The sequence below is a fragment of the Chiloscyllium plagiosum genome, chromosome 13 (assembly GCF_004010195.1).
Source record: "Chiloscyllium plagiosum isolate BGI_BamShark_2017 chromosome 13, ASM401019v2, whole genome shotgun sequence".
Classification (NCBI taxonomy): Eukaryota; Metazoa; Chordata; class Chondrichthyes; order Orectolobiformes; family Hemiscylliidae; genus Chiloscyllium; species Chiloscyllium plagiosum.
The window spans coordinates 67,262,260-67,275,698 of NC_057722.1; the positions used below are offsets into that span (position 1 = coordinate 67,262,260).

A 13,439-nucleotide genomic window follows, 5' to 3' on the forward strand; every position below is an offset into this window, starting at 1 on the left:
CCAAGTCCCTCCTCCCTACCTTTTATCATAGCCTGCTTGGCACACCCTCCTCATTCCTGAAGAAGGGCTTATGCCCGAAATGTCGATTCTCCTGTTCCTTTGATGCTGCCTGACCTGCTGCGCTTTTCCAGCAACTCATTTTTAAGCTCTGATTTCCAGCATCTGCAGCCCTCACTTTCTCCTCCTTGCATACACTTTTAGTCCGATAGGGCCACAATTACCATTAAGTGCAGTTTTTTTTAGATTAGATTACTTACAGTGTGGAAACAGGCCCTTCGGCCCAACAAGTCTACACCGACCCTCCGAAGAACAACCCACCCAGACCCATTCCCCTACATTTACCCCTTCACCTAACACTACAGGCAATTTAGCATGGCCAGTTCACCTGACCTGCACATTTTTGGACTCTGGGAGGAAACCGGAGCACCTGGAGGAAACCCACGCAGACACGGGGAGAATGTGCAATCTCCATTTCTGGGGCCCCCAATATCTTTACAATGGGTTCAGGACCCCATACCTATTGGACACTAGTAATCTGTTGGTCTTTAGTCCAATATTCTGAATCAGAACTTCGGTGTTCCCAAACTTAAATCCAATTCCAGAAATTACTGAGTCTAACACCACAGTCTCCAAGGCAGAAAGTGCCAAAGAGTCACTGTTCACCACAAAGCTCCAACCTTTGGCCTTCTAACTTAGGCATCCACTCACCATTCCCGATAATAACCGTGATTATTTTTATGGTTATAGCTGGAATGCAAGCCTTATTTGATGTTGTAGACTATGAAAAGAAAACCAAAAAGCCTACGCGTGAAGGAAATGAAAGACGCTATTACATTGCTGCAGAGGAAATCATCTGGGACTATGCACCATCTGGTCTGGACCAATTCACAGCAAAGCCTTTAACCAGTCCACACAGGTATGTTGCAGGAAGCCATTGTGTATGTATGTGCAAGAGAAGTAGCCAAGCCAGGAGAAAATGTCAGTCTGTGGACAAATTTCTAGACTTGGGATATGATATTGGTTCGAATGCATTGGGATGTGTTTCTTAGAATCATAGAAACCCAGTACAGAGCCCCCTTGCTAGCAGGTTCCTTCACTGGGAAATGAATGCGGAAACCATGGCTCTCTTTGTGTGGTTGCATGAGCTTCTGTCCACTTGAGTGAGTGCATGGTTTTCTATCTGCCACTGGTTGATTGGACAATTGACTTCCAATGCAGAGTGACACCATCAGTGACATGTACCAAATGGACTGCATCAGCTCAAGAAGGCAGCTCACCACCACCTTCGCAGGGCAATTAGGGAACGAGCAATAAACGTTGCTCTAGCCAGAGACACCCACGTCCAACACATAATTAAAACAAACAGACATATGTACGAAGAGGAATCTGAATCCCCATATTCTTGATTGAACTGAACCAGTGGCCATCTTGAGAAAGGGGCTTGACTGAGCAGAAAGGAGAATGGGGTGAACAGTAACATTAATTGTGGAGGGCGTAATATAATCTTCATTAATTGCATTATGCTCTTGTACCTGCAGTGATTCTGTGACATTTTTTGAAAAAGGAGAGAAAAGAATTGGAGGAAAATACAAAAAAGCTGTTTACAGAGAATACACAAGTGACACTTTTAAAACGCAGAAGCAGCGGACGCAACAGGAACAGCATCTTGGAATACTTGGTAAAGATTATATTGAGAAATTTCTTCAATTGCTCCAGTTTGATATTCCATTCTGATAAGTGATGTATTTTACCATACAACAAAGTCTCAGCACTTTTAACGTTCATCCGTCCATAATTCAGATAAATGCGAGGTGCAGCATTTTGGAAAACCAAATCAGAGCAGGGTTTTTACACTTAATAGTAAGGTCCGAGGGAGTGTTGCTGAACAAAGAGACCTTGGAGTGCAGGTTCATTGTTCCTTGAAAGTGAAGTTGCAGGTAGATAGGATAGTGAAGAAGGCGTTTGGTATGCTTTCCTTTATTGGTCAAAGTATTGAGTACAGGAGTTGGGCGATCACGTTGCGGCTGTACAGGACATTGGTTAGGCCACTGTTGGAATATTGCATGCAAATCTGGTCTCCTTCCAATTGGAAAGATGTTGTGAAACTTGAAAGAGTTCAGAAAAGATTTACAAGGATGTTGCCAGGGTTGGAGGATTTGAGCTATAGGGAGAGGCTGAACGAGCTGGGGCTGTTTTCCCTGTAGCATCGAAGGCTGAATGGTGACCTTGTAGAGATTTATAAAATTATGAGGGGCATGGAAAGAGTAAATAGGCAAAGTCTTTTCCCTGGGATGGGGAAGTCCAGAACTAGAGGGCATAGGTTTAGGGTGAGAGAGGAAAGATATAAAAGAGACCTAAGGAGCAACTATTTTCACACAGAGGGTGGTATGTGTATGGAATAAGCTGCCAAAGGAAGTGGTGGAGGCAGGTAAAATTACAACATTTAAAAGGCATCCGGATGTGTATATGAATAGGAAGGGTTTAGAGGGATATGGGTCAAGTGCTGGCAAATGGATCGAGATTAGGTTAGGGTAATTGGTCAGCATGGATTTGATTCTGTGCTGTATATCTCTATGACTCCATGACTCCATCCATACTTCCCACTGCTTTGAGAAAGCAATCAACATAATGAATGACTCCTCCCACCTGGTATACTCTCTCCCACCTCTTATGTCAAGCAGAAGATGTAAAAATTGGTACTAATGTATGAAAAGACTCAAGACCACCTTCTTTCATGCTGTTATCAGACTTTTGAACAGACCTCTCAAATGTGAATTCTGATCTCTCTCAATGTCTGTAACATTATATTCTGCACTCTGCTCTCCAATCCCAATGCATTTGATATGGTAAGATCTGCCTATATAGCACACAAAATAACACTTTTTCTTTTATCTTGGTACATGTGACAACAATCAATCAATATAAGGGAGAGGCAATGAATAGATCTTGACTTTATGCAATAGGAATTTTGTTTTACCTCTAGCCCTAGTTTTAGCTCTACTGAAGCCATCATAGATAAAAACAGGGGAGAGATGTCGAAAACGTTGTCAAACACATATCACCCATTTTACAGTAAGATACAAAGTCCAACATCCAAGATTCTCGTTCACTCACCCCTTTAACTCCAGACAGATTTTTGATAAGAAATACCTAACAGATAAAAAATGTCTCACATGCATTTACTATCTACTGGGCCATCTGATAACAACATTGCCACTTGAACTATTGCAGTTTATTAAGCCAATTGCCAAGTGTGGGGCCCTAAGATCTTTAGACCCAACAGACAGGCTGACAACAAAGGAGCAAGAACATCTTACAATACTGTAACCTCTTAATCGAAACACTGGAGCTGTTGACAGAAATTCCTGTTCCACAGGTGCCATTTTGCGCAAAGAACACTTCAAGAATTAAAATATATAGAAAGACTAGTTTGTGATGATTGGGGCAACTTTCTTCAGCATTTAGAACAAATCTGCAATTCATTTAAGCCCTTTAATGGCTTCTGACACCGAATAGCCCATGTACAAGCAGCTCTTCCACTGTCTCATACGCTGTTTTGAAATGCAGGATCCTGGAAAAGCTCAGCTACAGAGACAGAAACAATATTCATTAGGTTGAAACAAAAACAGAAATTACTGGAAAAGCTAAGCAGATCTGTCAGCATCTGAGGAGAGAAACTAGGGTTAACGTTCCAGGTCAAGTTCCTCAGAACTCAGTTCTGAGGATGGGTCACTCAATCTGAAATGTTAACTTTGATTGCATTCCACGGATTCTGCTAGACCTACTGAGCTTTTCCAGCAATTCCTGTTTTGCAGAATCTGCAGCTCTTTTGGTTTTCATCAGGTTGAAGACTTTGGAATCACTTCATATAATGGAGAAGTGTACAGTTAGCATTCACATGGGCAACATTACATGTTCATAAGTTCATAAGATAAAGGAGCAGAATTTGGCCATTTGGCCCATCGAGTCTGCTCTGCCATTCGATCATGGCTGATTTGCTCCTCACCCCCATTTTCCTGCCTTCTCCCCATAACCCTTCAAACCATTACCAATCAAAAATCTGTCTAACTCCTCCTTAAGTTTACTCACTGTCCCAGCATCCACCGCACTTTGGGGTAGCGAATTCCACAGATGCACAACCCTTTGGGAGAAGTAGTTTCTCTTCAACTCTGTCTTAACTTTGCTCCCCCTTAGCCTAGGACTATGCCCTCTTGTCCCAGAATGCCCCACAAGAGGAAGCATCCACTCCACATCTGTTTTACCCACACCTTTTATCATCTTGAATACCTCAATTTGATCTCCCCTCTTTCTTCTAAATTCCAGAGAGTATAGGCCTAACCTGTTCAATCTCTCTTCATACAACAAACCCCTCATCTCTGGCATCAATCTAGTGAATCTCCTCTGAACTGCCTCCAATGCCACTACATCTTTCCTCAAATAAGGGGACCAAACCTGTGCACAATATTCCAGGTGCGGTCTTACCAATGCCTTGTATAGTTGCAACAATAATTCCTTACCTTTATATGCTATTCCTTCAGCTATAAAAGTCAATATTTCATTTGCTTTCTTGATTATCTGCTGTACATAAGTACTAGTTTTCTATGACTCATGAACGAGGACACCCAGGTCCCTCTGAATTGGAGCACGCCGAAGTCTCTCCCCATTTACATAATAGGTCGCCTTCCCATTTTTCTGACCCAAATGTATGATCTCGCACTTATCCATATTAAACTCCATCTGCCACATTTTGGCCCACTCTCCTAACCAATCTATATCCATTTGTAAGGTTCTTATTTCCTCATTGCAATTTACCATCCTGCCTATTTTTGTCTCATCCGCAAAGTTGGCTTTAGAGGCTTCTCTCCCTGTATCCAAGTCGTTAATGTAGATTGTAAATAGCTGGGGCCCAAGGACTGAACCCTGTAACACCCCACTGGTTACATCTGGCCATCCCCCAAAAAAAACATTTATCCCAACACTGTGTTCTGTCCATCAGCTGATCATCTATCCAAGGTAATAAATTACCCCCAATCCTATATGATCCAACCTTGTGAATTAACCTATAGTGTGGCACCTTATTAAATACCTTCCAGAGGTCCAGATACATTACACCTACTGGATCCCCATTGTCCACTTTGCTTGTTACATCTTCAATTAGTCAAAAATGATTTGCCCTGCATTAACTTCCTGCATTAGCCTATACTTTAACTGGAACCTCGACTCTGATTGGGAAGCTGATGACCATCACTGGGTTGGGAATGAGCTGCTTCCCAGATGATATGATGTTTGACCATAATCCACTTGAAGTAACTCACCTCCTGACTCACCAAAGTCTGACCATCATCCAGAAGAAATGTGATGGAATATTCCCCGTTTGAATGGATGCCTAGAATTCCAACAACACTCAAGAAGCTTGACACCATCCAGGACAAAGCAGCCCACTTGACTGGCACCACATCCACAAGCCTCCACTCCCTCCACCACTAATGCTGAGTAACAGCAAAGTGTATTACCTAAAAGATGCATTGCAGAAATGCACCAAGGCTCCACACCCACGACCACCTCCATGTAGAAGGACAAGGGCAGCAAACACATGGGAGCACTATCACCTCCAAGTTCCCCACCAAACTACTCACCATAATCACCAAATATGTTGCCATTCTTTCAAAGTACTGGCTTCCCTCCCTGAAGGCATTGTATAAGGCTATTAGACTATAAAAACTAGGAACAGAAGTAGGCCGTTCAGCCCATCGAGCCTACTCTGCTAGTCTATAGGATCACAGCTGATCTGACATTCCTCACGTCCACTTTCCTGTCCTTTCCCTGTATCCTTTGAATCCCCTACTCATCAAGAATCTATCTATTTCAGACTTAAATATACACAATGACTTTGCCCTCACAGCTCTCTGTGGCAAGGAGTTCCAAAGACTCAGAACTCTCTGAGAGAAGAATTATCTCCTCATGTCCGTCTTAAAATTGCTCCCTTTAAATCTGCTTTTGGACACTCCCATAAGGAGTAACATCCTCTCAGTATTGACCCTGTCAAGCCCTTTAAGAATCCAATATGTTTCAAGGAGATCACCTCTCATTCTTCGCAACTCCAGTGAGTAGAGTCCCAACCTGTTTAACCTTTGCTCCTACGGCAATCCCTTCATAGCAGGGATCTCCAAGTGAAATTCTCTGAATTTTCTGCCATGTAATAACATCTTTTCATAAATAAAGGGACCAAAACTGCTCACAGTTCTTCAGGCATGGTTTCTTCTGCACCTTGCACAATTTCAGTAAGACTCTCTTATTCCAACACCTTTGAAATAAGGCCTGACATTCCATTGGCCTTACCTGCTGTAACTATGTGCTAACTTTTTGTGTTTTGTGTGCAAGTTCCCCCAAGATCCTTTGTGTTGCAGCTTTCTGCAGTTTGTATTCATCCTTCTAACTTCACATTTTCCCACATTATATTACGTCTTGTAGGGCTATCGCCACCAAGTGAATGAAGTGAGTTTGTCAAAAGCATTTGCCCATTGACATTGACTGGGATTTCACCCTTCGTGTGAAGATGCAGAATTATACATTAAACATGCTTTATGGTCTCAGTCACTTTCAGTGCAAGATACTGTAGACTCTTTTATCATGTACTCTGCAGGAAGAAACTGCTAACTGTGATCATGTTTCTCTCTGCAGGACCTGTCATTAAAGCCGAAGTTGGGGATAGGATCAAGGTGACCTTCTGGAACAATGCCAGCCACATGTACAGTATTCAAGCTCACGGAGTCCTCTATGACAAAGATTCTGAAGGAGCCAAATACCAAACTTCCACATCGGGTAATGCAGCCTAAAAATATTCACCCGTCAAAAATGTTGGATGCATTCTGACCTTAAGGACAGATCTTAAAGATTATTTATAACTTTGGGGGTGGCATGGTGGCTCAGTGGTCAGCAATGCTGCCTCACAGTGCCAGGGACCTGGGTTCGATTCCTGCCTCGGGTGACTGTCTATGTGGAGTTTGCACATTCTCCCTGTATCTGCTTGGAATTCCTCCCGGTGCTCTGATTTTCGCCCGTGGTCCAAAAATGTGCAGGTTAGGTGAATTGGCCATGGGAAATTGCCCATAATGTGCAGGGATGTGTAGATTAGGTGCGTTAGTCAGGGGAAATGTACAGTAATAGGGTAGGGGAGTGGGTCTGGGTAGGATTCTCTTAGGCGGGTCGGTGTGGACTTATTGGGCCAAATGACCAGTTTCTACACTGTAGGGATTCTATGATAGAGCCACAGGAAATGGGAAAGTGTCATATTTAAATGTAGGCACAGGGCTAGCAGGAGAAGGCCATTCAGCTCCTCAAGTTTGTGCTACCTTCCAGATTGATCATTTGCCTCAGCACCATTTTCCTCTGCTATCCCCAAATCCCCTGATTGCATTTGTACCTCAATATCACTGTCCTGAGCGTACACAGGATATTCCAGATGTTCTCTCTCTGACTTTACTCTTTATTGCTTTACTGCAAGTGTTTTGTGATAAAGGCCAGCATTCGTCCTGGATTTTTTGCTTGAAATCTGCCCCAGGCCACAGCCTCCACTATGGTGAGGGTAAGGAGGCACGTTCCAATTCCACTCCAGCCTGAACAGGGGAATCGAACTCTGTGGTACCAATCTGGTCAACACCATCCACCAGTCAATTCAGCCATGAGTCCACTTTGCCATGGTGACATACATTTTCCCATGGGGGTTGCAGCTTGGAGAGTGAAGGCAGAAATGCCAATGACTTTCCAACACCTGACTGACCAGGTAGCTCTCTCACTCTTAGCAGCTGCCATTGGCGTGTGTTGGAAGGACTTGTAGTTGGTGGGCCATTGACATCGCAGCATCCCCAGAGGAATAACCCAGCAAGGGGCAGGATTCGCTCCTCATAGCTGGTAAGGAGCCTGACATTGAGCAATCCTTCCTCTCTCTTGGCTCTTCCTGCCCCATTACAAACAGTTTTCTCCTGTAATGGGAAAGAAAGGGAATAACTGAGTGAGATGAGAGTGGGTGGCATAGCTTTAGCGTTGGTGCAGGCGGTTGAAAAGTGGTAAGACGATCCAGGCAAGTGAGTAGGCAGCACAGAGGCTGTGTTAGTGGGAGGTTGAGGGGGAACAAGAGTGTGTGAGGGAAGATATCGCATGCAAACCATGAAAGTGGCGGAGCATGAACCTTGGTGGGAGGTGGACACAGTGGCAGAGATAGAGTGAGTGTGAGGTGACAGAAAGAAGAGTGTGACACTGAGCCTGGAGGAGAGGAGGACTGTGTGTCACTGCTGGCTGTTCCTCCACATTTTGGAGATGGCACTGACTGGATGGCAATCTCAGAGCAGGCTGCCAGGGTCTGGTGGTATGGCCTCCTCCAGTGTTCCTCAGGGAAGAGGACAACCCTCCACTAGTCCACACAGTCCACCATTTCCCTGCCGGAGGATCGCGGCAGTATTTTCCCCCTCTTGGTCATCTTCGAGAAGACGGCCCTTCAATCAGCAGGGCAGGTTCAGAGTGGCATTGCTTGCCTGAACCTATTAAAGATGGAACATGCACTGAGAATGCCAATCTACTAGTGGATATCCGGGGAGTGGCAAGTTCTTCTGGGACAGGCAGATGGTAGAACAGGACTAAAATTGATTGGGAGGTCATTGGTAGATAATGAGGTGAGGTTGGGAAGAAGAGATTTTGTCGAGAGAGGACCATCTGCAAAACTAAACTGAACTGACACTGAGCTAAAAATGCAACAGTCAGCCCAGAGCTTGAAAACTCCAGGCTTTTCTGCTTCTAGAATCTCAGACAGTACATTTGCTGTAAATCGCTTTGTTGGGATATTGTGGATAGCACAGTGGCTCACTGGTTAGCATTGCTGCTTCACAGAGTCAGGGACCTGGGTTCAATTCCAGACTCAAGCGACCATCTGTCTGGTGTTTGCACATTCTCCCTGTGTCTGCCTGGGTTTCCTCCGGGTGCTCCCGTTGCATCCCACAGTCCAAAGATGTGCAGGTTAGGTGGATTGACCATATTAAATTGCCCATAGTGTCCAGGGATGTGCAGGCTAGATGGATTAGCCATGGAATACAGTGTTAAGGGTAGGAGGGGGTGGATCTGTGTGGGATACTCTTTGGCAGGTCAGTGTGGACTCAATGGGCTGATTGGCCTGCTTCCACACTGTAGGAATTATATGAGCTGGTTTTCTTGAGCTCAGTTGAAGGTCAGGTCAATCTAGTGAGGGTGCTGAACTGGAAATGGATAGGGAATCACTTAACCTCATCTTAAAAGTACACTATTCAATGAGGATTATGTATTTCCAAACTTGTGATGAAATATTATTCCTCTTTTCTTACCCTTCCTCAGTGTTTGAAGTGAATGACCCCATCTTCCACCCTCAACATCTTCCATACACTCTTCTGTTCAGTGAAAATCCCACAGGTTGAACCACTCCTATCAGATGATAACAAGACCAACTCCCCAGCAATGGGTTCCCTTCATTTCCACATTCTCAATGTTCCTTCAAAGGATTTATCCATTCTCCCTTCTCTCAACTCCATTGTATGCTTTGCCAACAAGGACATGAAATTTGAATTTCGCAAAATGGAATGAAAGTTTTCCTCATGACAATAGTCAATTGTCATAAAAGTCCATCTGGTTCACTAATGTTCTTTAGGGAAGGAAATCTGTCATCCTTACCTCTTCTGGCCAACAGGTGCCTTTCAATTAATCTCTGGACAATTGGGGCTGGGCAATAACTGTTAACCTAGCCAGTGATGCCCACATCATTTGAGTGAATTTAAAAAAACTTGTTGAGATTAATTCTACGGATGACCTCACCATGACCTGTCAAGCCTCAATTATCCCTTAATTCTCTGCCCCAGTGGCTCTAGATATCTGAACATCTCCCTTCCAATCACTCCACATTGGTTTCAACAATCTAGGCTCCAAGGTCCTGAAATTATCTCCCAAAATTCCTCATTCTTTCCCCTTCTGATATCTTCACAGGGGTGTTCACCCATGCCATCTGGTTGGCGTGGTACCCAATTTTGTTTGACTGGGACATGTTTCAGCATTGAAGTTGCGCACTCGGTGCAGGATTCCTTTTTATCCTTGTGTCTAAAAATGCATTGGAATTGTCTGCTGGTAAAGGAATCAACATCAAAGGTTTTAAAATTAAAATGTATCTGACAGGATTCGTGGCTCCGCCTCCTCGGTCACCTTTTGTCCAGCCTGGTCAAACGTTTATTTATGAATGGAGCATTCCAAAGGAGTATGGTCCGAGTGAGAATGATCCAAACTGCCTGACTTGGCTCTACTCTTCAGCTGTGGATTCCATAAAGGACAGCAGCTCTGGTCTGGTTGGTCCTCTCATTGTGTGCAAGAAGAACACCCTAAACTCTCAAGGGAAGCAGGTACATTAAGTTAATTAGTCATCCTCCCTAGCTTAGATATACCAGTGACAGCAATACCAGTTGATGTCACGTCAGAGAGACAATAGGATTAAATCCATATATGACAAATGTTTCGTTCTTATTCTTGTGGCAACGATTCTCCAATTAATTATTCATCTGTTATGAGTATAATTATTCAGTTCTGTTATCTGTCCTGAAGACCTCATTTTATAAGACCATGAGGCCATGAGAAATAGGTTCATGACTGATCTGACATTCCTCAAGTCCATTTTCCAGCGTTTTTCTCCTTAACCCTTCGTTCCCCTTGGCGTTATCCAGGACAAAGCAACCCACCTGGCTGGCATTACATTCAAAAGCATCCACTCGCTCCACCACCGACAATCAGTAGCAGCAGAGTGCACTATCTACAAACTGCACTGTAGAAATTCACCAAGTTTCCACAGCCATGACCACTACCATCTAGAAGGACAAAGGTAGCAGAAACGTAGGAATACCACCACTTACAAGTTCCCATCCAGACCACTCATCAGAATAACCAAATACATTGCTATTCTTTCAGTGTAACGGGGTGAGAAACCTGGACATCCCTCCGTAAATTATTGCGTAAGACCATAAGAAATAGGAGCAGGAGTAGGCTTTTTGGCTTCTTGAGCCTGCTTTGCCATTCAGTAGGATCATAGCTGAACCATCATTCCTCATGTTCATTTTCCTGCATTTTTCCCGTAACCCTTGGTTCCCCGACTGAACAAGAATCTATCTATCTCAGCCTCGCATGTACACGTGATCTCTGCCCCCACAGGTCTCTGTGGCAAGGAGTTCCAAAGACTCACAACCCTCTGAGAGAAGAAATTCCTCTTCATGTCAGTCTTAAAATTGCTCCCTTTAATTCTGCTTTTGAACACTCCCATGAGGGGAAGCATCCTCTCAGCATCGAACCTGTCAAGGCAATTAAGAATCAAGGAGATCACCTCACATTCTTCTCAACTCCAGGGAGGAGAGTCCCAACCTGTTTAAATTAGCTCTTAAAACAATCCCCCCATATTATGCTTCATCCTGGTAAATATTCACTAAAATGCGTCCAATGAAATAATATCTTTTCTTAGGTAAGGGTCCCATTACATGCAGAGTGCTCCAGATGTGCTCTCACCAGCAAGCTTTTATGGCTTGGTTTTAGGGGATGTAAGCTCAGTTGGCTATATGGCTAGTACGTGTTTTGACATAAGCCAGTAGCCCAGGCTCATTCCATTTCCTAACTGCAGTAGACCCAGACCACGCCTGCTCATCCTACCACATTATAAAATCAGCACCAGCCAACTCAAGGATTCTACCTAGAGAACAGAGAATGTTAGAGTTATACAGCACAGAAACAGACCCTTTGATCAAACGCCATACTGACCAAGTTTCCCAAACTAATCAAGTCCCACTTGCCTGCATTTGGCCCATATTCCTGCAAACCTTTCCAATCCATGTACCTGTCCAATTGTATTTTGAACGTTGCAATTGTACCTGCACCTACCGCTTCCTCTGGCAGTTAATTCCACACACAAACCACTCTCTGTGAAATGTTTAAATGTTTCTCCTCTCACCCTAGAAATCCTCTACATTCATGTCAGTCTCTAAATCCTCTAAATCTAAATCCTAATTCATGAACTGATCCTTGCTGTTAACCTTATCTATGTCTCTCATAATTTTATAAACCTCGTTAAGGTCACTTCTCAATCTTCTACGCTCCAACGAAAGAAGTCCCAACTTATTCAGCCTCCCTGTATAAGTCAAACCCTCTAGTCAACCACCTGATGAAGAAGCGATACTCCGAAAGCTAGTGCTTCCAATTAAACCTGTTGGATTATAACCTGATGTTGTGTGATTTTTAACTTTGTACACCCCAGTCCAACACTGGCATCTCCAAATCATGACTCCCTTTAGCAAGGTGACTAGAACTGTACATAGTATTCCAGAAGAAACTGGTGTCAAGTGCTAACTGGAAAGTGTGGCCTTCAGTACAGAGAATATGTAATTCTTTAGCGAATTACTTGTTGTTTCATTGATCCTGCTTTAAATGTTGTACATTTTCATTGACATTGATACAGAAAAATGTGGACAAGGAATTCTATTTGCTAGCGACGGTGTTTGACGAGAATCTCAGCTGGTATTTAGATGACAACATCAAGATGTTTACAACTAACCCCAAGGCTGTCGATAAGGAAGATGAGGACTTTCAAGAATCAAACAAAATGCATTGTAAGTCTTTGAAATGCATGATGATATCTCTACCAATAAATTTAATACTTTAACATTCTAATTTGAAAATAAAAAATTCAGATATGATAAATAATGCTTGCAAGTTTAACATTCTTGAATTAATTGCTTATTTATAAAATTAATTCCTTACATTATGTGATTGCTCATTTTGACTTGGTACAATATAGTCAAATATATAACGATTTGGAATGACAATAGTCACATCCGGGTGAGGAGGGGTGAATTAGCTCTCCATTTGCCAGCTTCCTCGTTTGATTACAATAAATTCATGGAGATATCTCTTTCCAGTGAAAATGTTAGCTAGTTTTTGCTGTAGCAGTAAGGAATAATTGCAAGGTTTTCATTAGTATACACACACACACAAACACACACACACATTTAACCTGGGACTATGATGGTTAGTTGATTCCTAGGACCACCAACAGTGGTGAGTATTGCAGTTAACTTGCAAGCTCTTTGTTTCTTGATGTTTCTTTCCACTCTGTGTTGTCACTGAGCCTTTCTTCTTGAGAGGCTAGAGAGTGATAGAGAGAGAGAGAGGGATAGTGAGAGAGATGATCTTCAACAACCAGCTTGGCAGTCAAAAACCCATTGCCCTGCCTCAACGATGGAGACAGCTCTTTGAAATAGTAACTGGTTTGTTTATTTCATGTGCAGATGATGCTCCATTTCTAACAGCAATGATTCTCATGATGGTGTAAATCAGATAGGAGATTAGGGCATCTTCATGTCTCCGAGTGTGGGGGCTGACAGGTTTTACTGCCTTAG

General features: G+C 43.3%; 1 protein-coding gene across 1 annotated transcript in view; it reads left to right on the plus strand.

The window, feature by feature from the left end:
* The window catches only part of LOC122556168 (ceruloplasmin), a 56,927-nt gene that overhangs the window by 17,931 nt on the left and 25,557 nt on the right, over positions 1-13,439 (plus strand). The window contains exons 6-10 of the mRNA XM_043702682.1: positions 748-916; positions 1,539-1,678; positions 6,682-6,822; positions 10,189-10,409; positions 12,500-12,650. Of these exons, the coding sequence (XP_043558617.1) occupies positions 748-916; positions 1,539-1,678; positions 6,682-6,822; positions 10,189-10,409; positions 12,500-12,650 (822 nt within the window). The remainder of the gene's footprint in view (positions 1-747; positions 917-1,538; positions 1,679-6,681; positions 6,823-10,188; positions 10,410-12,499; positions 12,651-13,439) is intronic.